Raw genomic sequence first — 27,470 nt, 5'->3', positions numbered from 1 at the left:
CACAAATATTAGCACACAGTGTATATTTATCGGAACCGGTTCGGGTTTTTGCCCCTCCAAACCCTCCATACCTACCATGCAGCTGCGAGCAGCGTCGCCGTGACTCAGTGAAGCCGTGTGGGAGGAGTTAAAGTAAGATGGCTGCGGGAGAAGGAAGAGTGTTTGAGAAATCATCAAATGGGATGTTTATCTGTCGCTAGCAGGATGCGCAGCTGCCCCGAAGAAGGAGTGGTTAGTCTGTTAGCGTCGCCGGGTCGGTGTGGAGCAGTCCGCCGGTTGTCTCTGCGCTGCGTTCGTGTCCGTCAGCCGTCCGTTGCTCTGACATTGTGGAATTCATCAACGGCTAGGCGTTAGCAGGCAGCTAAGCTATCCGAGGAAATCTGCTCCTCTTTCTACAGCTGCCGAGACTCCTGCACGTAAACAAGGTGCGCATTCTTGGTGTTGCTTTCTTGATTTACGCGTGTGTGTTGGCTTTCTTGGCCAGGTATGTTTAATACAGGGCTTTTGAGATAGAATAAGTTAATATTTGACAGTGTAAACTAGGTCGCGACATCGTTTCGAAATTGAATTGCATCGATTGTTGTTTTTCCGACGTCGCCCGGTGAAAACGCCTCTGCGGGCTGGTTAAACTGAAATGCAGAATGGCAGGTCTAAAAAAGAAATACAAAAATGAAAGTGTTAATCAGAAAGGCAGCGTTAACTTTCTGTCAAAGGCAGTGACTGACACGAACATATGATGTAAAAGCACTAGGAAAGATTCGACCTTTGAACTCCTGCCTCCTTAGTTTAATTGACTCGGACACATTCCTCCGGTTGTTATCTCTAAACTCTGGGGCTAAACAGTAACCATTCTGTCATCTCACCTGATAAAACCCACGGTGAATCAAAGTAAAGCGGACTTTTCTTGGGTTTTTATGTTTCACATATAAAATATGCAACCACTGTTAAAAAATAAAAGAGTAAAGGAGTAGGTAGAAAAGATTTTATTTTCTGAGACTTCTCAGTTTCTACCCAAAAGTCTGCCTAGTGTTACTACTTTTATGCTTTTGGTCTCCATCAAATATGAGTCTGCCTTGCTCATAAAAGTGTGCTGGTTAGAGTCCCAGCTGACATATAATTCACAGTCACTTGCATAACCCGTTAACCTGTTTCTTGACAGATAAGTAGTGGGTAAAATTGCAAACACTGTTGAGAAGATGTTATCTGTACATGTGTGCAAATTTTATCTCTGGTGGTTTATTTGGTCACTTTTTTTTATTCTTATCTGATATTTAGATAACAATGTTTGCACATGTCACCCTTTGAGGAAGTGCAAATGTGTAGAAAGTATTTCTCACAACTTTAATGTTGAATGTCTATAGCAGATGGATGATGTGCGGCTGCCTTTCGTCTCTGATTAGATGTAATGATGGTATTGATTGCATTTACCCAACATTTTCCTGTCTACCGTCTTTCTATTCAGCTGTTGGCATCCAAGTTTCACTTTCGCACACCAGTACTCCGATGATGTATTTTATACCGACATAAACAAAGTTCACTCCCTGGTTGTTGTTTATAAGAAAACGTTAAAAGCAGTTTTCAAAGCTGGCTGTCAAATTTTGTTTTTGGATCATGTTGCAGGAAGTGTGTTGGTGCAGTCAGCTGCCATATGTGGTAAACTGCAATTTAGATAAACGTTTTAAACAAATGAAATGTTACTCCTAAATGGTTAAATCAATTGAAATGACTTCTGTTGGTGTCTTTCCAGTCACAACAAACTCTGATGTTATCTGTGAAGACTGGTATAGGTTAGAGGTACAAAATAGGGATGCGCTTATGGAAATTTGGCCCAGTGTCGATATCCGATACTAATATATCTCTTATGGCCAATAACCGATATTTACCGATATTATACACATTACATTTCACTACCCTTTCGACACCTTGACAGAAAGCAATACACCGCTGAATTCATCACCGCTTCTCCCCACAATCCTGCACTTCAACACATGACTAACCTTCTTCGATTACAAAGGCATCAAAATAAATATTTTTGTTGGCTCAGTTTTATTTATTCGATCAATACCGTTATGTTAAATGATATCGGACGATGCCGATGTTAGTGCAGATTATATCGTGTATCCCTAGTACAACAGGAGAAGACTGTGACGGTCTCGGTTTGGTCAAAAAGCAGGAAGCGAGCGGACTACCAAAACAAACGCAAGTCTGGCGCTAGCGGAAGAAGTGGCTTGTGGTCTTTTACCAAAGACAAAAGAGAAATCTTACCACAGCTAAAATCTGATGCCACTCAAGTTTTTGTTTACATTTGGTGAAGAAGGAAGTTGCGCTCAGTGTGTTCTTCAGAGGTTTTCACGTTGCTTCCTTCAGTGGTTCTTGGTGCAGCGCCACCACAGGCGAGGGGGTGGACAGGTTTTTCAATTAGTTTGGCTCATCTGATACAGTGCAGTGTGAAAGCGAACCGCACCAGCTGAACATACAACAAATGTTGAACTTTTGCTTTTCAATCGAACCAAGTCTACCAGACAACCAGGTGTGAAAAAACCCTGAAGGATACTGGTTAAGCTGGAGTCTGTTTCAGTTTGTCCACTGTGTGAAATCATAGCAACTCTGGAAAAACAAACAAAACTTCTTGCCCCACTTTTAGCCTATTTTAAGAGTTTGATCTGCTACAAGAGGTGGAAATACTCAGGCCTAAAGAATGGTGAGCTTGATCACTGATATTCGGCTCAGGTCTTTAGGAACGCCGCCTCCCTTCAGTGGTATCTGCAGTTGCACTTTGAACTCGTTTTATGAGCGCTGTTATGATGCTGTGTGTGACCTGCAAGTTAAAGAAACTTTGAATTTCCGTGTTCTGCAGCGCTGAAATCTGCATGTCGAGCTTAGGGTATTTTCGTTGAAAGTACTTCAGGTTTTCTGACTGAATTTACATAAATATTGAGGACAAATCTTAGTCAAACAGTATTCCTGAGGTGTTTTTTTTGTGTTTTTCCCCCCATTCATATCCTTAGATCTCTGCACGAACTCATATGCTGACCTTATTAAAATAAGGAGTGGTTAATCATTAAACGGAAAAACGAAAGGATAAACAGTGACCTGGCTTCTTTTCAGAACCACTTGTGTGTAGCTGCTGAGAGAAAATAAAAGAAAGTTCTGGATGGAGGTTTTCTTTTTTCTTGTGTCTGATCCCAAGTGGAAATCATGAGTCATTTATCCATGTCATGTGGAAATGAGGAGCATGTTACAAATCTTTGTAATGATGACATTTCTTATTGTAACACCGAACATATTAGCTTACTGACTCATTAGGGTGGTTTCCTGTAATGGATCCTTTTGTTCAAGCACAAGTCAAATGGGTTCCTAAATGTACAATTTGATGGATTAAGGATGTTTTTTTAGTATATTCAGACCTCTTCAACTTTTTAAAATGTTGCCATGTTGCAGCCACAAACTTCAGTGTATTTTTGTGATAGCCCAACACAGCATCATGCACAACTGTGAAGTCAAAGGACACATGATTTTCACGATTTTGAACTAATGAAAAATGTTACACTTGTTTGGGTGCTGCCCCTTTTACTATGATATTCCTGCATTAAGTCAAGTGCAACCAAGTGTTATCCTGGACATAATGGCAGCATATTGAGAAAACACATCGTACACATGGTGCCTATGCTTTTCTTTAACAGGGACATTGAAGCTAGTCAGTGCTGATGGAGCTAAATTAGGGCTTGCACCAACTAGTCGACTAGTTGATTCTTTACTCTGAAATGACTTTTTACGGGGCCAGTCGACTAGTCGCAATGACGTGACGAAACAAATTTTTCCGATAAAATGAAAGATGAACCAGGTGAGTTCGTCAAACAGCTTCAGATTGTATAAAAATGTAAATAATTTACCAAAGAGAAAATTCCAGCAAAGGCTAGCGGATGTCTGTATGTAGAGACTGTAGACCGTGGCAGACTGGAGTATGACTGCCATCCTCTGTTCACTTGGCCCATATATCTCTCCCCCCTTCCTGTCGGATTGCTGTCAAATAAAGGCAACTATTGACGAAAACATTCTTTAAAAAAGTCTATTGGAGTAATGTGCGACAATGCATCATGATGTCGGGCTTTTTTATCCATCCAACTGATCAGCGTCACCCTGCGTATTGAAGCTACTAACCTGGCACCTTTACGCTCTTATAAAAATACTGTGACAACATCTGGAAACTAAGTTCAAGCTTCATTCTGAGGATCTGATGGAGGCGATCTCTGCCGCCGTCTGCATCTTCATCCCGCAGAGAGAGCCGCTGCTGAGTCAGCAGGTGGCAGCGCTGAACTCACCTGTAACCAAATGTTCATAATAAGTTTGGTTTGTGATGTGGTTAAATTTGTGTGAACTGAACTGGCTTTCTTATATCTGGAAATCCCAGTTTTTTTTAGTGCTACTTCCTTTTGTTTTATAGTTAAACTTGTTACTCTTTGAACAACTAAGCTTTGAAAGTACAACACAAATTTGGTATCCAACGTTATAGATTTGTCTTTTACACTTAACATGTATTGATTATTAAATGTAAAGTTGTTCAATATCTGAAATATATATCACATTTTCTTTTTAATTGTATGCTTGTGAAGAGAAAGGATGCAACAATATGAATGAGTTTGTCACTTAAAGCATGAACACTTGTTTATTTGCTTGCTTCTCTTGCCAGTAGCCTCCCAGTTTCCACAGTAAACATGAGCGGGACTTGTAGTTTTTTCTACTAGAGGACTGAAACAGTTTCCCTGGTAACAGCGTACTGCAGAGGCTTACTTATATTTGTTGGGGGGGAAAAAAGGTGATTTTTCTACATACTTGAATTGTTTTTGTCTTTTTCTTTTCCTTCTGATGGGCGGCTTGCAAGAAATCTGACAATATAGAAATTAGGACATTTATTTTCTTAGGTTTTTGCAGAGAAATCAATTTGTAATGGACTAAAAATTATTCTATTGACATCCTTTGTTCCAGTTTTTGCAGATATGTAATGGAGCAATGTGTGCATAATAAGGAATTTTAGTTCTAGTTAAGTACAAATTGTTACATTACCCTAGTTATGGCGGTTGTTTGTTCATCATCAATTTGTGGTACAGAAAAGCTGTAGATTTAAAGTAAGGAGTCGTTTATCTGTTTGTCTTCACAGAGAGGTGTACCCGTCCTGACCGGCTATGGAGTGGTGCTGGCTTCAGACTGGATGACAGCGTCCACCGGGAGGACAAGAAAGCAAAGTTTCTAAATCAGCAACACCCTTCCCTTTGGAGTTGGCTGATCGGCAGTGACAGCTCGTTCAAGCGTCGTCCTTTTTCTCTGATTGGGATCGCCTCTCCTCCCCTCTCCGTCCCTCTTCCCTTTCTTTTTTCCTTTATATTTGTCCATATCTTCTCCTTTAGTTCCCCTCCTGAGCTCTTGCTTTCTGTCCTGGGCGCTTTTGTGTCTGGACTCAGAAGTTCCCTTTTTGCTTTTTTTTTTTGTTTGTTTTGTTTTGTTTTCTTTCCCCCCCATCCCTCCCTGGTGTTTGAGTCTGTGAGACCTTTCACCTGCCTCCCGCCGGGTTCGGAATGAGCTGGCTTAGCAGGTTGAACCCACGGTCCGGCCGCAGCGCCGTCGCCTCCGCCGCCCCCTCCAGCCCGTGCACTGCCGACCCGGAGACCTGCCTGATGGTGTTTGAGAACCACTGGAGACAGGTGCGCTGCTTTGCGACGCCATACGCTCACAGTTCTGTTTATTTACTTTGCTGGAAGACATTTTTTAGATACAAGTCAAAAATAAACCCAGACTGAACCTAATTTGGTGAATATAATTTGTGAAAAGAAAAGACTGGCTTCCTGTTATTGATGGTTGCAGCCTTGGTTGCTACTCAGCTAATTCATGCACTAAATCTACTCTCCTAATTGGGGAAAAAACATCTTTATTACAAATGATCTGGGTCACATCTGAAGTAGTAGTTTGGAAAATAGATAATAAAATAATAAAGTCCAAATAAAATGTTTACAAATGCATATTGTACATTTTCAAGGATTTGCTTGTTTAAATAAAATTCAATAAATGCTTATTTAAATGAGCAGGACTTTAACCGATTCTATTCAATTAATTAATTACAGATGCTGCAATTAACTAGATTTAATTAATGGTGGAACTTAGTTAGCATAAGCTAAGTTCCACCATTAGTTTGTGCTTAGGCATAGGCCAGTGTGATATTGTCACTGTATGATAATCTTGAGTACAAACACTAATCCCAGGGCAACACAGACATTGAATTTAGTTCTTGTTTTCAATTCCCTGTTGTTCAGAGTTAGATGTTGCCACTCTGCTATTGTATTTATAGATCAACAACTATAACAAGCTTATATTATCTGTTTAATTAATCAAACTGCATGTTTGCTCATACCTCTAGCTACTGAACTATTGGTCTATTTGTATAGCTAAGACGGCTATACATTTTACAGTCTGTCAGTGCTTTTATGGATCTGACCAATAAGGAAGTATAGATTTTAACACTTTAGATGGGCCGTGCCAGTGCTAACGTAAGGAGCCAGATTGGCTCATGTCCAGTCCCTGGATAAAAAGCGTTATGGCTTCCACAGCGCTGCCTCCTCCTGATGGGTTAAATGGCTTGGAGGCAGCATTAGACTGTTTTGTTGGATGTTTGCTCTTTCAACCGGACTCTCAACGGGATGCTTTTTTGTTCAACAAAAAAATTGTTTTCAGAAGAAGTAGCTGTGGTGCTGATGTTGCAAATTTCTAAAAATAATTTCTTCTCCCTCCGACACGAGGGCGTGAGCAGTGGTTACAACGAGAAGACAATAAGTAGACGTTGGTTGTGTGGGCGAACATCTGCCCTGTTTTGTTTGTTTGTTTGCTGGCTGTGTGTTAACTCATCTCAGTTCCTGCACATGTGCAGCTTCACCACTGACTCAGTTGTTCCGACTTGTCATGTTGGCTAACCAAACCCTGGTCGTTGTGTCGACTCATGGTGACTGCACATCACACTTGTTTGTGATAATGTTGTGAAACCTCTTGTTACATTTAGCACTTCAAATGATGCTTTATTGTCTATCTTAGAATGATTGTGTCAGACTGCTGTTAAATACTTCTTATAGTATGTATTAGTAATTTCATCCATTAACATCCAAAAATACCAGTAGCTTCCTGACAGCACTCGCGAGTAAACGTAGCCTAAAAGTTGTAAGATGTTAACTAAAACATTTTAAAACCTTAGTATGTCTTGATACCAGTTAATGGCCTGTTTCTTTTTAGCTCACTGAAAGAACTTTAGTATCAAAATCTTAAATTTTAAAATGCTGACTGTGTTCTCCAAACCTGTGATTCTCCATCCAGGTTATTAACCCCATGTCCTGTATGTTTTAATAGGTGATTAACAGACTTTTGTTGCACCTGATACCATTCTAAGTAGTTAATGCAGTCATTTGTGCTGGAGCAGAGATTCATATAAAATATGGCGGACTGTGGGTTTTTTGGAACAGAATTAAGAACCCACATTAAGCTCTAATGCAGGGGTCTCAAACGCCAGTCCTCGAGGGCCGCTGTCCTGCGACTTTTAGATGTGCCTCTGCTGCACCACACCTGAATAGAATAATTGGGTCATTAAGGCTCTGGAGAACTGATCTACACAAGGAGGAGGTAATTAAACCATTTCATTCCAGTGTTTTGTACCTGTGGCACATCTAAAAACTGCAGGACAGTGACCCTCGAGGACTGGAGTTTCAGAAGCCTGCTCTAATGGGAGGTTAGTTGCATTCGAATCAGAGGAAATGTGTTGAAGGCAGCAATTCTCCTTACTATTCAGTGGTTCAGTTGGCCTTGACTGCATCTGTCCTTGGTTTTGTTGTTGTGTCCATCCCATTTCCTTCAATCTTCAGGAACTGAAAGGCCTAACTGTTCGGCAGTCAACTTCTCAGTTTAATAATAATCTTGTTCTTTACCTTGATTTTTGTTCACAGTAAAGAGTTATCCACTCAGTTTAAGTGTGCTGGACCGAATCTAAACATACAGACTAGTGGAAATATTTCCACATTTTACAAATTTTTTCATGTTGCATGTTTTGTAGTTGCATATTTATGTGATTTTTGAACTTGAGGTAATCCAAGAGCTGTATGTCTTAACAAAAAAGGATTTTAAGGATACAAGGAGCTTTATAAGGATATCATCCTTGTAACTTTTTTTTTTTTTCGTCAGGTCTCTTGGGTTTTGGATCAGCGAGAAACGTCATCCTCCAGCGACGACCTGACTGCGGTGCGAAACAACACCGACCAGATGTTGTGTCTGCTGGCGGAGGAGCGTCCCGCCGAGAGCACAGAGGGCGGCTCTTGCGTGGCGCCCATGGGCCCCATCCTGGAGCTGGTCGTCACGGAGAACATCCTGGAGCGCCTGGTTCAATGGCACCTCTGGCGCGGCCTGGACCCGGACAGCCAGGGGGCCCTGCTCAAACTGTTCGAGATGCTCATCGGCCAGTCCCAGCAGCCTCTGCTGCAGCACACAGCTGTTCTCCACCCCCTGCTGAGGCTGCTGGGAGCATGCGCCGACCCAGAACTCGGCTGTCCCCCGGCCTTGGAGAACAGCCTAGTACTGCTGCTTAATCAGGTACACGCAAAGAAATAAATCTTTGGTATACTTCATAACTGTGTTTTTGAGTTTTGTTTTTTTTTGTTGCTCAAATTAAAGTGTTTTACCTCCATTTGAGTTTCTACAGCTTCTAAAAATAGATTAAGTTCTTAAAAAAACACACACACAGCTGTATTTTGGCAATAAGTTGTTTTTTGGCGTCTGGAAAATGAGCCTTTTCAAAAACCCTCCCGAATGTAATGTCACAAATCAGCAGGCACTGTCCCTCACTCAGCAACCCCAGCAAAGCCCAACTCATCACCTAGCAACCCAAGCAGAGCTCCAGCATGTGTAGTCGGCTGGTTTTACAGCTGTGTGCGCCGTACAATAGCTGCTGGAAAAGACAAGTGTTTTGCTGTTGACTTGCCGTCCAGAAACCACTTGCTGCAGGAGGCTCTACTAATGCTTTTCAAAGCTGTTCAGTTGTATAATTTCACGTCTGTTTGCAGCTATTTTCACCTGCGAGTGTAAACGTTGAGTTGGTAGGCGTGGCTTATGTGGATTTAAAGTGACAAGAGCCCTAAAATATCTTCTGAAAGGAGATAGACAGACTGAAATATCACAACCCAAGAATGATACTTTGCAAAAAATTATCATGTTTGTGTAGCCTATAGACCTATATTGACCTCCTCAAGGAAGCATAATTGGTCATCTATAATATTTTATTCTTGTTAAATGCTTGCTTTGAACTTCATTGAAACCTTTGTGTTTTTATTAGTTAAATTTTTTTTTTACTTTTTTGAATCCACAACAGGTTTGCGTGTCCATGGCCCGGCAGCCGGTGGTCCTAGAGATGCTGTTCCAGGCTGCGCCGGCCCAACAGGGCTCCACCAACCTGCTGATCTTCTCCCTCCTCGTGCCGTTCATCCACCGGGACGGAGCCATTGGCCAGCAGGCCCGAGATGCGCTGCTGCTGGTGATGGCGGCCTCGGCCAGTCACGAGGCAGTGGCGCGACACATCGCCGAAAACTCCTATTTCTGCCCGGTAAACCTCAACATTTGTTTTTGTTTTAGTGCCAGGTTTCTTTTTTTCAAAAAACAAAACAAAACATTTAGAAAGATTAAAGCTTAATATCAAAATTCTTATATGGAGGAAGTTTGTGTTTTTATGGATGATTTCAAACTGACTGGTAATATCTTTTTTTTTTTTGCTGAGGTTCTACTATGTAATACAGCATCGTCCGGATAAACATAATGCCATTTTGACTTCTTGCGTCAAAGTGATATATAGTGAAGAGAAGCTGACCTCTTTATTAATATAGCAGCTGAGTACAGCTCAAAAAGCGAGACCCTGGCTTGCTGTCTGACTCTTGCTCTTCAGAAAGAGGAGGATGTGGGATCTGGAACTCTAATGCATTAGTGATGATGCGTGATAATGGCTGCAGAAGAAGATGACTATGCACTCTGACAGATCAGCCACCCTTATCTACATCCTATCACGTAGTTTCCTGTGACCATCTCACAAAATAGTCTCTACACTCAAAGGAACGCTTGCATGTTAAGAGGAATATCTCATAAAAGGGATCCTTATGATGTGCATGTGGGTTTATTGTATTTTTGTTTGATTTTTGTCAATCTTTTTCAGTGAACGCTTCAGTTTTTCTAGCCTTTCCGGATAAGAAATCACTTTATGAGATGTCACTATTTTGGAGTTTACCACTAAAAAAGGCAGATTCAGCTGATTTATTATTAAAATATTTACTTTTTAAAAAAATCTGTTAACAAAAAAATCTGCACACCTTCTTGCAATTCCCTTTAGCTGCCACCAGATGAGAATAAAGAGTTGCTAAAGTCCTAATGATTTTTTTTTCAGTGAGAATTTGCATGTTTACTTTTCAGGGCAGTTATTCTAAATTGTGGTAAGCCATTGTGAGATAAACCTTCCCTGTAGAATCAAAACAGTGTGGCGCTTTTATGCCAGATTCAGAGGAGTGGTCACTACTTCCATCTTTTGACTTTTTCTGTGAACTATGGTGGCAGTGAGCTGGCTCAGCTATTTCTGCTCACTGTCCTCCCAGCAGTTTCAAGATGACCTACTTATTTCTGGAAAGGTCCAGTGGAGGAAACATGGAGGACCCAACGCCTGACTTGCGCTGTTTTTTTTCTGTCTTTGCGTGCTAACCCATTACTTTCAGCTTTGCATGACATTTTCAAAGGAGATGTCTGTTATCGAGTCATTGCAGCACCTTCCCTCTGCATCCATAACTGGCCTTTTCTCCTCTTCTAGACGTCATTTTTTTGTAATTTCTCAAAGTGAACTAATGTTTCTAGATATTTATTGTTTGGATTTCTCTGACATCATAGTTTGAGTTTTAAAATTTAATTGGTTTAAAAATGTTAAATGATCCAGAAGCATAAAGTGTTCATACACAGGTTTAACATTTATGTTTTACAAGTTGTCACTCAACATTTATGATGCAATATAGAATTTGTGTTTCACGTAATACCACTTTTACTCATTCAAGGCCTACTTTAAGACACGAATATGCATCTACGCTGTTATTGACAGGATGTAGACAGCTTGGTGTGTGTTCAAAAAATTAAATAGACATACACACACACTATGATCTTACCTAGGACATATTAATACAAATAGCTTTAATTATTTTGTCTAAACAGAGGATTATTTTCCCCCATATTTTGATCTGATTTAATTTCAGAAAGTATCACTAAATCATTAAAATTGATATATGTGATTAAAATTCATTACCTTTACAGTTCACTGAAATCACATGTCCTGCATTAGTACTGTGGTTCAACCTAAGTGCTGAGAGGGTTTTTCTTCTTACAAATTTCTTCTGTTTTTACTTTTGTTTTGACACTTCAACAACAAAATGCTGTTAACAGAAAGTTACCTAAACCAACCTGACCCCGTGGGAAGAAGTAATTAAGTAAAATCCAATTAAATCACAAATTAATTATGAGCAACACACTTTTCAACACTCGTCTAGTTTGCTACAGCCGTCTGCAGACTATTTGACCTGGAGTTGCCGCAGCTTATAGTTTTTTGTTTTTCTTGTGCATCAACTTCAGTGGGAAGGGTGAACAAAAAGGCAAACTGTACAGATGAAAGTAGCTCATCATTTTTAAAAATTGCCTGAGCAAATCGCAGCCCCTTTGCTGGCAGACATAGGACAGTAATTACAAATTGAGTTTAATGAGAGACTGTGACTCTGAAAACGCAGTGACAAGGAGCTCCGTTCTGTACTTTGAAATGCACATGGATGTCCCTACAAGTGATATATTAATTTTATGTAACATTAAGCATTATTTCCTAATTTTTTTTGAGTAATTGTTTGTATTGTTTTGGTTTATAAATGGTTTAGTAACCAGACGTTTTCAAGCTTCTTTAGTTCAAACTAACTCGTAATCGATTATTAACCTGAATCTCTCTGCGTTCCTGCAGGTGTTGGCGACGGGGCTCAGCGCCCTCTACTCCTCTCTGCCCAGGAAAATCGAGGTCCGTGGAGACGACTGGCATTCTCTGCGGCGGGAGGACTGGATGGGCGTGTCGTCTCTCGTGCTTTTCATGAACTCCTTGGAGTTCTGCAACGCCGTGGTGCAGGTGGCACACCCCCTGGTCCGCTCTCAGCTCCTGGATTACCTCCACAACGGCTTCCTCGTCCCCGTCATGGGCCCCGCCCTGCACAAGGTTGGAAACTGAACTCTGTTTCCGGTTTAGAAATAGTTTTGTGTAATGTTTTTAAAGTCTGCCTGCTGGAGTCCAGAACATTTAGGAGAGATGAAATCCACATTCTTTCCACTTTGTTTAACGACTCGCTGATGTTCTTGTGTTTTGAGGTGAACTGGCAAAAAACGTGGAGGTTTAGAATTTAATTTTCTTCAATTGGTGTTGATGAGTCAGAGGATGAATCAGTAATTACTTCCCACCGAAGAAATTGTCCTCTGCTAAATTCTCCTCGGCCGGAAGATTCGTCACATTGTTCCTCTTTAAACTGCGTTTTTGCGCGCGCCTGTGTGTCTGCAGTCGTCGGTGGACGAGATGATCGCCAGCACCGCCTACCTGGATCTTTTCTTGCGCAGCATAACGGAAACATCGCTCCTCAAAACCTTCCTGCGCTTCATCCTGCTGCATCGCCATGACAATGACACCATCCTGGACACGCTGCTCACGCGCATAAGCAGCAATTCAAGGGTCTGTATACATGTGCATCTGTTTATGAAAGAGCCTTGAGGCTTTAAAATGAACACGGTTGTGTGGGCGCTGAGTGGGCTGAGGGCAAAATCTGACAGCAGAAAAGCGAAGCTTCTGGGCTATGAGAACAACAACGAAAAAGGAAAACTAAATCTCTTCGTGTTTGCTGCAAGAGCCTACTTTTGTGTTGGATGTTTATATTCAGAAATGTATCTCAGTTGAAATGCTCGCACCGACTCACGAGTTCTGGGCTAGAAAAGAAATATTTAGATCAATGGGCTGTTTGGGAAACTATTAATGGGATATGATTTCATCATCCTGCATGAGTGTCAGAGTTATTTATTTAAAAGCTAAAGCAAGTCTGGTGTCTACAGAGGTTGGATACGTTTATTAAACATTATTTTAAAGTTTTAGTCAGAATTTTTAAAAACTTTTCTGCTGTAATAGTGTAAAACAAAAAAGAATGGATCTCCTGTGTATGACTGTTTCTTTATTGTTGCAGCTTTGCATGGTCTCATTGAGTCTGTTCAGGACTCTCCTGTCCCTGCATTGTGAGGACATCATGCTGCAGCTTGTTCTCAGGTATTTTCCGAGTTTTCCCGAGCGTTGATACTGTGGGCGAATTCTCTTATATGAGCAGAAAACTTTTTATGATTCAGAAATCACTGATGGAAAGAAAGGTGGAAGAAATTATTTCTCAAAAATTCAGTCCAGGCTCAACTTCTCTAGGTATTGTGCTTTTCTAGCAGAGAACTTTTTAGTGTTTTCTAATGAAAGAGTAAAAGCTGCATACATAAGAAATATGTTTTACTAAAACATGGTGTCAGTAACATAAATTTTGAACTTAAGATGATAAAATGTAGTTAAGATTCCTTAAAAAAAATAGGGAACTAGCCCTTTAGTTTTCCACCAAATCAGCAGGTGTGAGTCACATGCTAACTTCAGTGCTGTGTCTGCAGATTAAAATGGAATAAAGATTTAACAAATCATACGTAGCGACAGTCTTATGAGCAGTGTGAAATTATTCAGCTCAGTGCAGAAATGTTTCTTCATAGTGCTTACAGAGCATCTTTCTCTTCTCCGTAACCAGTCTGTTATCATAAATAGAATGGTTGATAGGACCTTGGAAAGTGTGGTTATAACCATATATACATATATAATGTAGATTTTTATAAGAACAAGAAATGGAGTTGCTGAAGTATACATACAGCACTTTGCAAAAGCATTCACACCCCGTAGTTTTCTCAGTTTTCTTTTCATGTTACGATCATAAACTTTAATGTTTTTTATGCGATTGACAAGCCCAAAGTTGCTGGTTTGAAACTTTTCCACAACTTTACTGTGGAATAAAGTTACCACTTCTTTGAAACTTTTCCACAACTTTATTGTTGACCTGTGTACTTTGTTCCTCTGGTTTTATCATGCTGTTTATTTCATAACCTTTAACAAACTTCTAAAGCCTTCACAACTCTTTAGACTGTTCAATAATTAGTTGACTTTGGAAAGGAAGTGGCTTCAATGGATTTTTATTTGTGTCAGAGTAAAGTTTGAGAAACTACAAATGCGCAGTGTTGTATAAAGTACTGGAATCTCAGAGTCAAGTAAAAGTACAAGTACCTCTCCAAAATACGACTTTGGTAAAAGTCGAAGTCACTGACTGAAATGTTACTTGAGTAAAAGTCTTAAAGTATCTGAAACTTCTTGTACTTAAGTATGGAAATTACTGTAAAAATGGATGTACTCAAGTAATGTAATGAAAAGTACAAGTAAAAAGTAAAACAAGGCAAGTTTGAATGACATTTCTTATATCTTGGTAAACTTGTCAAATAAACTTAAAATAATGTACCCAACCAAGTGCAGGCAAAATGAAACCTGCTAATAAATTGTTCCAGTTTTAAAGAGTAGCACATGTTAATGGTTTGTGGTTTTGAACTTGCATGCCTTTCCTATATTCGTTAAATTTAGTCTAAATTGCTATCGCTATGGCTTCTGTCCCCCATTGAACTAGGGTGACCAGACGTCCTCTTTTTCCCGGACATGTCCTACTTTTCAGACCTAAAAAGATGTCCGGGGGGAATTTAAAAATTGTCCGGGATTTTGGTCAATTGCCTCAAAACACATTACATAGCTTACAGTGGATTATAGGGCACGGCGCTGCGTGTCACGTAATCCCTGAGCCGCGTCAGTGCGGGCAGCACTCTTCTCTGTTCGACCCCCCCTCCCACCCGATGCAAGGTGTTCCGATTTCTGATTTCCCCAACAATGGGAGAAGCGAAACAGGTGTATCCTATTGGAGGTGATGAACAAGCCAGGCAAGCAGGCTACGACTTTGTTCGGTAGCCTGCTTGCTAATCAGTAGGTGGGGTCAAAACACTTCGTTTCTCTCTCTCGCTTTTTTGTAACGAGTAACTAAACCACACATTGAAAATGTATCGGAGTAAAAGTACGCAATTGAGTTCGGAAATATAGTGAAGTAAAAGTGAAAGTCATCAAACATTTTCATACTCCAGGAAAGTATGAAGTACTCCAAAATGTACTTAAGTAAAGTAGTGAAGTATTTTTACTTCGTTACTATACAACACTGCAAATGCGTGTCACATTTTCAGATTTTTATGTATAGAAACTCCAGAAAACCATTCATCCTTTTTATTTTACTTCACAATTACGAGCTACCTTTGCAAAAATATGTCAAATATACATAAATATAAATATATGACAAAAACGTTCAGGGGGTATTGTGTATTTTCAGTGTGTAGACTAAGAACTAATCATATTAATAATTAAAAAAGCTTATCAAAACTCCATGTGTCTGTTTTTCTCCCAGGTATCTTTTGCCCTGCACCCATGTAATGCTGAGTCAGCGTCGTGCCATCAGGGAGACGGACATGTACGGAAAGTCGGCGAACAAGTTCCTGTCTCTGATCCCGGAGTGCTGTCGGCTGAACGCATCGAGCTCCACCGATCGCGACGACGACAATCCATTCTGGGGCAAAGGTGAGCGACGACCATCTGGGGGAAAAGGAAAGAGGAAAGCGATTTGGATCTGTTTCACCGGGATTGATTGCAAAGGAACTAAATTACAGTTTAATAAAGTGGTTGTTACCTTGGCACAGTGAAGTAGTCTGTAAGGGTTGGTTTAAAGGTTAAGATTCTGTATTTGCTCATACACAAATGCAGGGTGTCTGCACATCCTTAAAAGGACTTAAAAAGTATTTTGTGCATCTAAAATTAAGGCATTAAGTTGTCTTAAATTCATAAAAAATATATAAGGCTTAAATACGTTAATCACAGGTCTTATATTTTGTCATGACAGGACTATTTAAACTCATATTTTACATATATTGTATAGAGTTTTTTTTTTCTTGCTGGATTTTTCTGTCAGGCAAAAGTTTGAGTCGTACGCAGGCGTCTCCATTGTATTCTGTGACTCAAGGAGGATTAGGCTACAGCTAATGAGCTGCAAATCTTGTTAGCTTTTTTGTGTCTGTCATGGGTACAGTGTAAATTTTTCATCAGTTGCCTTGACAACGTTCGCCTTTGCCATTTACTCATTCTGTTTCCAACCTATGCGAAGCTACGTGCAAAAACTTTTGGCAAAATCTGCCAAAATTCTTCTATGATGCAGGTCTTAAATTTCATTCATTATGTAAACGGTTAAAAAGGTCTTAAATTTGACCTGCAGATTCCCTGGTAATGACTGATTTATGTCATGAAACATCAGGAACAAAATAGAAAAAAAAAATTTGCCTGGAAACCCGAACTCTAGCTTCAGATTTTGGCAAGTTGGAATTTGTTCTTTTAAAGATAATATTTTTCAATTGATGTGAATGTTTTTGGGGTTTCCTGTGTCATCCACAGTCATGAACAATCCAAGCACTGAAGCTCCAGCTCCACCCAGACCCAGCACCCCGTCCCGCTTGTCGTTCTTCATGCGGCAGCAGAGCAGCAGTGGCGGCGGCGGATCGGGAGGAGGGGGCTCATCTAACCTTCCCGCCGTGGATCCGCTGCACCCTGGTCCATCCGGGTCCCACGCTCTGTCCCCGGACAGTCCCATGCACCAGCAGCAAACCCACACAGAGTGTCTGGAGTGGGACGCGGGGTACCTGGAGTACCTCAAGGACGCGCGTCGGGAAATCGAGCATTGCGCCTGGTCCTGCCGTGATTGGTCCGCACCTTACGACGGAGAAAACCCTTCCCCGAACGCAGCCCCTTCGCCTCCACCTCCCCCCACCTCCAACGCCTCCATAGCCATGTTCCCAGAGCATTTCTCCTTCCAGCACGGAGGAAGTGGTGGCACTCCTCTGGGCCAGCAGAGGGCTGCCGTTGTGGCGGCGGCGCGGTCAGAGTGGAGCAGTTCGGACCGGGACAGCGGTGAGTGGGACGTCACAATAGGCAAAAACAACTGCATCAGTCTCACGCCCCGCTCCAAGAAGCGCACCCTTCAAACGGAGGAACTGCTTCCTAAACCGGTGCCGCCGCTCGTCCCCTCTTCGTCTGCTGCCTCCGCTCTGTCGGCTTCACACTCCACCTCCTCCCCAAGCCAGCACATTTCCACGTCCACCATCACTGTGAGTTACCAGCCGATGTATAACGGGACAATCTCGCAGGCGGACGGTTGTTCGGACAGCCGGGATAGAGGACTAGAAGTGAAAAAAGTCAAAAGAGACTTGGGGGAGCAGCAGTTCTTGGATGAGAACGCCAACCAGAACGGTTCTCCCATCTCTTACTCCTCCCACAGTCACGCCGCCGTCCCCCAGTCGATTTTCAGCTACAGGAACAGCAGCGACGTGAAATCTCTACAGCTTCCTGCCCCCGATACCAAACCGCTGGCCATCTCAGGGCAGCACAGCATATCCTCAGATCTCCCAGAAACCAACCAACAATTGCAACAATCTGTGGAGCGGCTCATCGAAGAACTGCTGGAACAGGCGCCGGACGACCCCCAGCAGCTCCCCGGAGACGCCAACGGTCAGGGCATCAGCATCGAGGCCTTCACCCAGGAGCTGCGGGAGCTGGAGGACCGGGTGAAGGAGCGAAGCCAAGCCGCCTCCCTGCAGTCTGACGCCGCTGCAGAATCGCTGTCCGCCGAGCAACAGGAGGACGAACAGCTTTCCACCGCTCTGAACGCAAAACTGACTGGTGATGTCAAAGGGGAGGGGTCCGAGGTGGGAGTCTGCAGTCCTGCTAGACCGCTTAACCAGCCTGCCTCGCAGCCATACACTGGTAAGTTATTCTGTGGCAAGTAATGTTCTTAGTTGTATTTTTATTACTTAAATCTGAGCAGATTTTAGGCTGGAAAACACTTTAGCTCTCTGTATTTATTACCAAATATGTTTTTTCCCTTCTAATAATATTGCTCCCCCCTTGGTATTGTTTATCTTCCTTCATCTGTGTACACTTTCTGAACATGGTATGTTTAATTATAAATCATTTATCAAGGATTTTACAGTAGAAAAATATAGAAGCAAACTAAAGTAGCATTTAAGAGGCATTTACAGTTACTTGCAAAATATCCATTCTCCTTTGTCCCAGTATAACAATAACTAAGATTTTTTGAGACTAACCAACTCAAACTCAAAGTTCTGCAAAAATGATCAACATTTCATAAACGTCGGTCGAGGCCAGAACATACTGTTAAATTGAGAGTTTGTTTTTAGCTTTTCTTCCCAGATCTACACCTGAATTACCAGATACAAACAAATGCCACATTTTTATGTGTGAACTTTTTTATTTTGGTCTAAAGAATTAAATACTAATTAGACAATAAAGTCTGAGGTATTACTGTGACAAAAAGAGAAAAAGTAAAGGCGCGTGAATAGTTTTGTAAGCCTCTGTAGCAAATCTATGAGCTGCAAACACTAGCATGACTCACCTTCAGATGAAAGCTTTTCCTCATTTCAACAATCCGATGAGAACTGAATAAGTATCATTGTCGCAACAGGTTTATTTAACCGTCTATCAGGTGGTGGTGTTCATCAGTCTGATGGAGTGCATTGTTAAATAAGAGCAATTCTCCTTGGTTTCTATTACACTTGTTAGCAAGCTGCACCTAGTCATTTTTTCAGTCTACGGGTGAAATTAATAGAAAATCCCCTAAATTAAGCTTCATCTTAATCATGTTTTTCTTAGTATATGTCGATCAGTGTTTGTTCTTTCTTTGGAATCTAAGCCAATAATTATCCATTCAAAGTTCATCAGTGGCTAATATGTTTTCATCCAATTTCCATCCAAATGTAATGCAAGTTTTTTGAGAGAACTCTAAAAAATGTTGTAAAAAAAAAAAAAAAAGAGCTAATTACGTGTGTTTCCGTCTTTTGATTTGGAACCAGGCTACACAAAGTGTAATTTTGTCAGATGTTGACTCTACACATGGCTGTAATAAACTAGATGTAGAAGTGACAAACCAGCAGTGACCACACATTTCCGAGCAACTTGAGGTTTGGATTTTTTTTTACACATTTTTCCGAATTGTGTCAGACCTGATCAATTTCTCCATCTTTGAAAAATAAAAAGCATCTCCACAGCGTTCAGAGGCAGAAAAGGCTACTTACTGAAACAGAATACACACTGAGAAAATACGCATCTGCTTTAAGACAGCGTCTTAAAGGGTTGCCCAGCTACAGAAGCCAACAGATTGCACAGAATCCTCTTTGCTTCTGTTCATCCTCCTGTTCACGCAATAGTCAGTGAATCCCCAAGATGTTCACCTGAATTAAAAAGCTCTAGTTTGTTTTTATAATCAGAAACCATAAGTGGAAGAACAATTTAACGCACATTCTAACTCAAAACCTTTTGTTTCTGGTTTTCTTTTCTCGTTCTCCTCTGTGCAGGCCCATTCATGGTGGTTCTGTTTGCCAAGCTGGAGAACATGCTCCAAAACTCGCTGTACGTCAACATCCTGCTCACTGGCATCGTAGCCCAGTTGGCCTGTTATCCTCAGCCCCTCCTACGCTCCTTCCTGCTCAACACCAACATGGTCTTCCAGCCCAGCGTCAAGTCGCTGATCCAGGTACGCCAACTCCTACTAGCTTCAACCGAACCCCAGCTCTGCGCAGTCCTGACTGAATGAAGATCTGTTTGTTCTTCAGATAAGGTTCTTTCCAGGGATTGTTATCCAACTACACCCTCATATTTTCTTCTAATTAAAATTTGTAGAAGTTTCTTTCTGTTCCTACTTTGATTGGATTCCAGACTCCAATCGTAGCCTACTGGTTTGGGCATATCGTGACATCTATAAACAATACCAACCAAAATAAAATTTCGAGAATCCATTTCAGCTCAGGCTCTCTGTTCCGTTTCTGCCCTCAGGTTTTAGGTTCTGTGAAGAACCGCATTGAGGCTTTTGCAGCTTCTCACGAAGACTTCCCTGCCATGCTGAGGAAAGCCCAGCAGTACCTGGTGGCTCGAGGGAAAGTGGACTGGACCGACATGGCTGCTGCAGTTCCCCCACTGCGGCGCTCTGATTCACTAGGTGAGCACAGAAAGCGGACTGGAGACGTGTTGGGACTGAGCTCTTCTGAAAGAAGAACGGTTTGGTTCATTCAGGTTCAAATGAATCATCACACTTCAGATTAAAGTTCTTTGTATTCTCATTTACTTAGAAACATTTTATTTTCAAACAAACATTTTTAGGTTGCGTCGTCTTTTGTTTTGTTTTTTTGTTCCCAATACCAACTCAGTAGAGATTTTTTAATTCTGCTTTTGTTAATTCACCCACCAGTGACATTGAGTACTCTGCACCTGTTTTTCTCGATGGTGACAAATATTTTCTTCCACGTTTCTAAAGACACATTTGACTAGACATGGCCACTCACTTATCAATAATCTGCTTCTTCTGCAGAGTGTTTGGCTAGTGCTAGCTTATTTGTTCTCTGTTTTGATATGACTTGTTGATAATTCAGTTAATAGTTTTTAGTGCAGTTCCAGTCACTCATATTGTGACAAAACCAACAGGAAAAGCGGTTTATTTGCTTTATAAACTTTGCACTGTGTTTTGAATGTCATGAAACTGAATTAGTAGTGTTTACTTTTAAAAATAAGGTGCCAGACTTGCTTTAAGTTTTAATAATTTAAAACAGAAAATATCCTAAAGCATTACACTGTAACCTGTTACTTCTCAGTATTTTTGTTTTTGACTTACTGAGTGAGTGGACACACATTTCACTCCTCTTTGGGTTTTAGACAATTCCAGACTTGGGTTGAACTGGACGTCTGGTCCTTTATTTAATTTCCCTTTAAGGTTAATAACATATTTTTGAATTAGAATTTTAATTAACTGTGTCTCATTAAAATGTCGATCTAAAGTCTTATTTAACATTTTTCTTCAAACGACATAAAGGTAATAATAAAGGTCTGTCAATGCAAGAATTGCAGGTTTTAAAAACAGAGCTGTACTATGTTAATACAAATGCAAAATATGGAAATTACTTTAAATCGCATTCTTACAGATGAACGTCAATTTGTGGAACTTGCAAAAAAAATTTACTATTTGAGCAGCTCAAGGTCAATATTTTGTTCTCAAATGATCAGAATGCTATTCAAACTGCCGAAAATAAATCCAACTTTTATTAGGAGAAACATTTAGAAACGTTGCAATGACATTTTCTTGTGACATTCCTACTTCCCAGTAAAAAGCCGAAAGCCGTCGCTTGGAGACCTGATCCTCCGACACACCAACAGCCCCACGCGGGCTCGGCACGCCGCTCAGCTGGCGCTCGCTCACGTCCGGGACGGCGGCCAATCGCTGCACAGCGCCTTGTTCCGGGGTGGCAGCGGCTCGTCCGGGCTGGAGAAGCAAGCCGAGGCGCTGCGGGTGAAAAACGCCGTCTACTGCGCCGTCATTTTCTGCGAGTTCCTCAAAGAGCTGGCAGCCATGGCTCAAGAGCACGCCGTCACTTTACCTTTCCCTCGGAGCCAGAAGGCCGAGGAGTAGATTGGTAAACACAAACCCTTTGAAACGTGACTCCTGGATTTTCTCGTCTTTATTTTTTATTCATTTGAAGCTGCAAAACGTATTTCTCCCTTCACCAGACTTGCGCACTGAGACTTTCTGTCACTGAAATATTAGTCTGCAATGGTGCAGACAGAAAAACAGGAGGAAAACGGTGGCATTTTTCTACCAAAATTAGCATAGGAAACCTAAAGGACTGGAATTGTTGTTTTAACAGAAGAGCTTGTGCATATCATGGGTTATATTTACATTCTGTGCACATTAAGTCTCGCTAAACACTTGAGATTTGGGAGCTTGTAAATAAACCCACCACGGCGTGGTATCGTAAAGGAAGTAGGTGCACATACTGGTGCTAGTTCACACTCCTTATGTTTTCGTTAGGAAGCGTGCTCTCAGGTAGCACAGACAACAAGACGGAAACAGAACACCAAATATTTCTTGGCGGGAAAACATTGAAAGTATAAATATATATATATTAAAAAAAAAAAAAATCAATATTTGTACATCAAGCCCGTCTTAGCTTTCATCAGAGCGTTTAATCTTCTGTGTAGGACCTGGTCAAGGAAAGACCAGGTCAGACTTGGTGACATCATCAGAGTTAATTGTTTTGAAACGACAGCTAAAAACTGGTGGAAAAAAAAGAGGGGGAGTTTTTCTTTTTCTTTCTGTAAAGGAATTACAGAACGTCCTGGAAAGTGTTAGGTAATTAAATGCCATTTTTATGTATGATTTATTTTTTTTCTTTTAATTTGCACCATTTACTTGACATATCAGCAGCATGTGGGTGTAGGCATGTGCCATTGTGTAAGTTTATTTTTTGATGAATGACTCCTTTCCAAAGGTGACGCCAGCTCTTCAGGCCATTACTGACTCATCAGTCCGTCGCCATAAAGCAGCCGGGGACAGAAAAGACCGCACTGTGTGAAGTCGCTTTTTTATTTTGTTTTATTTTTTTGTTATTTTAAGAGTTTTAAATTGACTTGCAATTAGTTAAAAAAAATCCCTTGAGGCATTCACTCTTCTCAGTTCTTTGTTTTTAATAAGTGAGCGACAAATTAAGGGTTCAAGAAGCCATCTATTCAGTTTTTAACAGTTTTGCTTAGTGTCTTGATAAAAGGCCAGACTGAACGTTTTTGTCTCATAAATTAACATGCTGCTATATATGTTTTTTTTGTTTGTTTGTTTGTTTTAAACACTAACATTGATTTAATTAGTGTCATAGCCACTGTTTCTTCAGTTTGTTGGTAGGTACCAGATCTAAACGTGTGTGTGAGGAAGCCAGTTCTGATCAGCGTTTTTTTTTTGTTTTGTTTGCTTTGTTTTTTTTTTTTCTTATAGCATCGAAGGTTGAACTAAGTTGCAGTTCAGTGTTGGAAGCTTTTGCCAAGTTCTCCCTTCATTTACTTGACGGTTTATTTTCTGCACTTTTATTATAGAGATGCAGCGATCTGAATTTTGGGGCTGATTTCTCATCTCTGGATTTTGTGGAGTCTGTCATATCAGTTTTGTCTCTTGCGGATCAGTTTTGATAGACAAAAAAAAAGACAAGTATGATTTGAAATATTTTCTCAATCCTTCTAATATAATTAGCTGCATAAGGTGGAGAGGTGACTGTGTGACAGAGCAGATGCTGTAAAGGCGCTTTAAAAACGTCTTTTCTATCTTTTTATTAACAATTATTACAGTTAGCATGCTAGCAGCGCTACAGCTGCAGTCTGCAGTGTTTAATTGCATATGTATGTAGATTCTTAGAAACTCTGAGATTTCTAAAACTCTTCATTTGATTGCGGTTGAAGGCTCAAATGGATAAAAGCTTGTTTTCGCCATGACGTTTTTCGCTTTAAGTCTTGCTCTCTCTGCTGCAGCCCTAGTTAGCTAGCTAATAGCTTCTTACATCTTTCTACTTCCCAGCTTTACTCTATACTGAAAATGTCTAGCTTTCAGTTAAAAAAAAAAACCCAAAACGTTTCTAATTGGCTGGTGACTTTTTGGGAACTATCGAGCTGAAAATTCTCGTTGCATCTCTATTTTAAACGATGGAGAACCTCTCGAGAACAGATTGATACGATCACTTCTTCTCGTCTTTTTACTGTGGGACGCGTTTCTTTGCACATACCAGCTTTCTCTCTTTCTCCAAACTCCGAGCAGCAGAGAAAAACTGCCTGTTAAGTCTTTTTCTCTGAAATCAAATTTTTTTTGTTGACATTTTCATCTCTCCTACCTTTAAGAAAGGAAAGAAGAAAAAAAAGGCTTTTTCATCTTGTTAAAGCCATATCTTTTATTACATTTGTACGCCACTTTTCTACTGACTTTCTAGACCCATTTCATACCAGCCCGCAGTTTTTTATTGAAAAGGGTTTCTGCATGCCGGTTCAGGCCAGGTTTAATGAAATGTAAGTTTAATCGTGTTTCGTGCAGCACTGATGAGCTTCTGTCACAGACGTCGTCCCCTTTACCTGCAGGAGTGTGTGGAGACGAGCAGGTCCTCCACTGAATGTTTCTCTTTACATGTAAAGTTTTCCCACTGCCATCCATCGCCTCGCTCCTCGGTGGCCTCGTCAGGTTCCTCATTTTAAACTCGAGATTTTATCTTTTTAATTTTTTACCATTTGGATCCGATTTTAGACACGATCGTAAAGGGTCTTGTTGGATTCAGGCCGTAGTTTCTCGCTTCTCGAGCGATTCCAGTCACTGGCCTTCCTTCTCTTTGATGCATTCATGGACACCAAATACAATCGCCTGAAAAAACCCTCAGCTCCCACATCTACCCTCAGTAATCATCCATCCATACTTTAACCTCGTTTTTTTTTTTTTTTTTAGAAAGTGCCAACTTTTATTTTGAGGTTTGACATTAACAACCAGGCTTGTATGATTTTTTTTTTATCTTCTTTTGTTATAATTCGAGTTACCTTCGTGAACTTTGTATACACTCCCTGAGTCACTTCCCACTTTTTTTTAAACATATAACTTTCTCATTTGAACACATTATAAAAGACGTGAACATAGAAGGAGGTATTTGATGAGCGAACATGTCCTTCCAGGGGCTTTAATGTCTTCCCGATCTGTAAACACACCTTTGTTCAGCACAGCGCGTCTGTCTAATAATAAACGACAAAATAAAGCAAAACAAAAAAAAAAAAATTAAGAAACAAGATATGACGAATTCAATCAAAGCTTCTTTGTCCTTGAAAGAAGGACAAAGACATTTATGTTAATGTTTAAATTAACATAAAAAGTTAATTTATGTTGACTTTTTTCCGTCAAATTCAGACATCAAAGATTAAGAAAAAAAAAAAGCTTTATGTTTATTTTATTGTCTGTTTTCTCTTTTGACTACCTGACAAAAATAGTGATGATTGGTGAACCTACAGCTGGCAATCAGCACATTATGCACATTATATACACTACAGTTGATCTGACATTCATCAAAATTTAATTTACTCTCAGATTTTTGCCAAAATTCAGAACGTTTTGCATCTCGCCTTCTCTGCAAACACAAGTTTTGTTTTCTAGCTTCACTTTCCTTCAGATTGTTCTTTTGTCCTGGATGAAAAATGTAACTGAAACACATTTGTTTCATGGTGTGTTATTATGATGCAGTGTTTTGTTTATTTTCCCCCCCATAATCGGATGTTTAAGCTCTTTCTGTATCTTTTTTTTTTTTTTTTTCTCTCCAACTTTTCATCTCCTGTGCAATCTATGCAACACACACTCTGGTATCCCTGCCCTGGAGCTGAATGAAGATGTGGATTGATTTTAACTTGTAAATACTGTTTAAAAAAAAAAAGAAATAGAAGAGATCAATCAAGTCGGTCGGTCTAAGTGAGATGTGTGGAATAAGCGGCAGAATGGAAACGGTTTCCAAATGTAACGATGAATGTTGTCGTAAATATTTTTTTATATTTTGAAATCGCTAGGAGGAAGAAAAAGAAAAAACTGACAAAAAAAAATCATAGTGGGAAAGCTGTCAGAAGAACACTACAAAGGGAAGTTTTTATTAATTTATAAATTCATTGCTTAGCAAGATCACATTTGTCTTGGTGTCATTTTTTTTTTGTTGCCTTTTGAAATAAATTATTCTTTAATGCAAACATGTATATCTAACATTAATCATCACAGATGTATTATTATTTTTTGCCACAACTGCAGCAGAATGAGAGTTGGTTGGACCTGACCAGTCACAGCCGGCCAGACCTGGAGGTTCTGGAAATGGGTTCAGACTGTCCAGCTTCTGCTTTGACAGGAACTCATAAATATGTGGGAGCTATTTAGGACTTTAAATACGTAATGTCTTCCTCTGAGAGCCTTTGCCACGATATGCACAGAATCAGCCTTAAAAATGGACTTCTTGAGAAACTGGCCTGCTTTCAAAAACAGAACCGCATTTGACCCATTGTACAAGTTCTGTGTCTAATTTACAGCCACCTCCTTTAGAAAGAAGTTATTAAAGACATTTCAGTAGACATTCATATCCAGAATTTTTGTTTTCTTACTATGAATTTCTTGCAATCTCTAAAGTGGTTTTGGTTTTGCCCAACTCTAAGGTATGAGTCATTCTGACCAATAAAACTCAAAAGCATAAAAATTGTAATTCTGGGTCACTTTCCCAACCACTAATCCGCGCCCTCATTTTATCCCAATTTATTTCCTTTTCATGTCCATGTGCTGAACAGCCGTGTCAGATTTAATGTCTTGGTAGTTCAGTTAAATGTTTGATTAATTAAGGTGATAAACACAATGCTGCTCAAACGCTCAAACAGAAATTACAGTAAATTTCTTTGTACTTTTTCCCAGGATTTTATAGCACACCCTGTTTACATTTGTTCTAGTGCAGATATATTTTTTTCTTATGGAAAAGGTAATGTAACTGCATTTCCTCACAATAAGTATGCACATGTTATCAAATTTATTTCAATCATCAGCGGTCAAAGCATGTAGGAAAGTTCTCAAAGTGGGTAGAGTTTGAGAATAATATGATCAAAACAAGAGCTAAATAAATTTTTTTTAAAAACACCAAGTGAAAAATGACCTATTTTAATTGGATAAAATGTTGTAAGTTTGTCTTTCTGAAAGGAACGAGGAGGAGTTGAATCTTCTGCACAGAACTATTTTTCTGATTTTAGCTGCTAGCTTGACTATGAAAACTTGCACCAATCATAAAATGGAAATCATTCTGACCAGAGTCACGCCTTCATATTCAGTCCATGCAGAAGGAAGGATCACAGACTCATGAAATGTTTACCAAGACGTTACTTCTTAGACGTTGCATCAGCGTTGATGCTAATGTAATTTGCTAATGTTAATCTTTACGCCTATATCTGGGGGGAAAAAAGAGGGAAATTGAATCATTTATGCTTCTGTTGTAGAAAAAAAAAAAGAGGAAAGTTAATCCACTATTTCACGTCAGTGACACCCAGACGGCTGCTAGCATGAAGTTGGCATTAATCACTCCAAATGCGCAGCTAAAACACTTTTAGACGGAGTAAATCGCAAAGTACACAGCTCTGAAAGCAAGACAAATGTCAAGAGTGAATGCACATGTATCAGAGTTTGCACACAGAGGAAACTGGAGTCAGCTTGGCAGTATCCTAGCAACAGCCAACAAGAAGTAAAAACTGCACAATGGTGAGGGAGAGCGGGGGTAAAGGTTGGTGGGAAAAGTGAAGTGGGTGAGCGATGTGGTGAAGAAGAGCAGAGGATCACTGCAGCACCGTGACAGGACGACCG

At 40.3% G+C, this 27,470-nt stretch overlaps 1 protein-coding gene across 1 annotated transcript; it reads left to right on the top strand.

Moving 5' to 3' along the window:
• Positions 1 to 67: 67 nt before the first annotated feature.
• fhip1b (FHF complex subunit HOOK interacting protein 1B) lies at positions 68 to 26,083 on the top strand. Its single transcript, XM_032568116.1, has 12 exons — positions 68 to 425; positions 5,159 to 5,699; positions 8,212 to 8,616; positions 9,392 to 9,622; positions 12,044 to 12,289; positions 12,626 to 12,793; positions 13,296 to 13,375; positions 15,618 to 15,787; positions 16,652 to 18,016; positions 19,624 to 19,802; positions 20,102 to 20,264; positions 21,421 to 26,083. The coding sequence occupies exons 2-12, from the start codon at positions 5,574 to 5,576 to the stop codon at positions 21,723 to 21,725; spliced, it is 3,438 nt and encodes a 1,145-aa protein (XP_032424007.1). The 5' UTR covers positions 68 to 425; positions 5,159 to 5,573; the 3' UTR covers positions 21,726 to 26,083.
• Positions 26,084 to 27,470: the final 1,387 nt, after the last annotated feature.

This window comes from Xiphophorus hellerii, chromosome 7, assembly GCF_003331165.1.
Source record: "Xiphophorus hellerii strain 12219 chromosome 7, Xiphophorus_hellerii-4.1, whole genome shotgun sequence".
NCBI lineage: Eukaryota > Metazoa > Chordata > Actinopteri > Cyprinodontiformes > Poeciliidae > Xiphophorus > Xiphophorus hellerii.
This window is presented reverse-complemented; position numbering and strand designations above follow the sequence as displayed.

Coding starts and splice junctions, on each gene's coding strand:
- fhip1b (XM_032568116.1), top strand. CDS start 5,574: ATGAGCTGGCTTAGCAGGTTGAACCCACGGTCCGGCCGCAGCGCCGTC. Junction 8,617..9,391: donor TAGTACTGCTGCTTAATCAG/GTACACGCAAAG, acceptor AATCCACAACAG/GTTTGCGTGTCCATGGCCCG. Junction 9,623..12,043: donor AAAACTCCTATTTCTGCCCG/GTAAACCTCAAC, acceptor GCGTTCCTGCAG/GTGTTGGCGACGGGGCTCAG.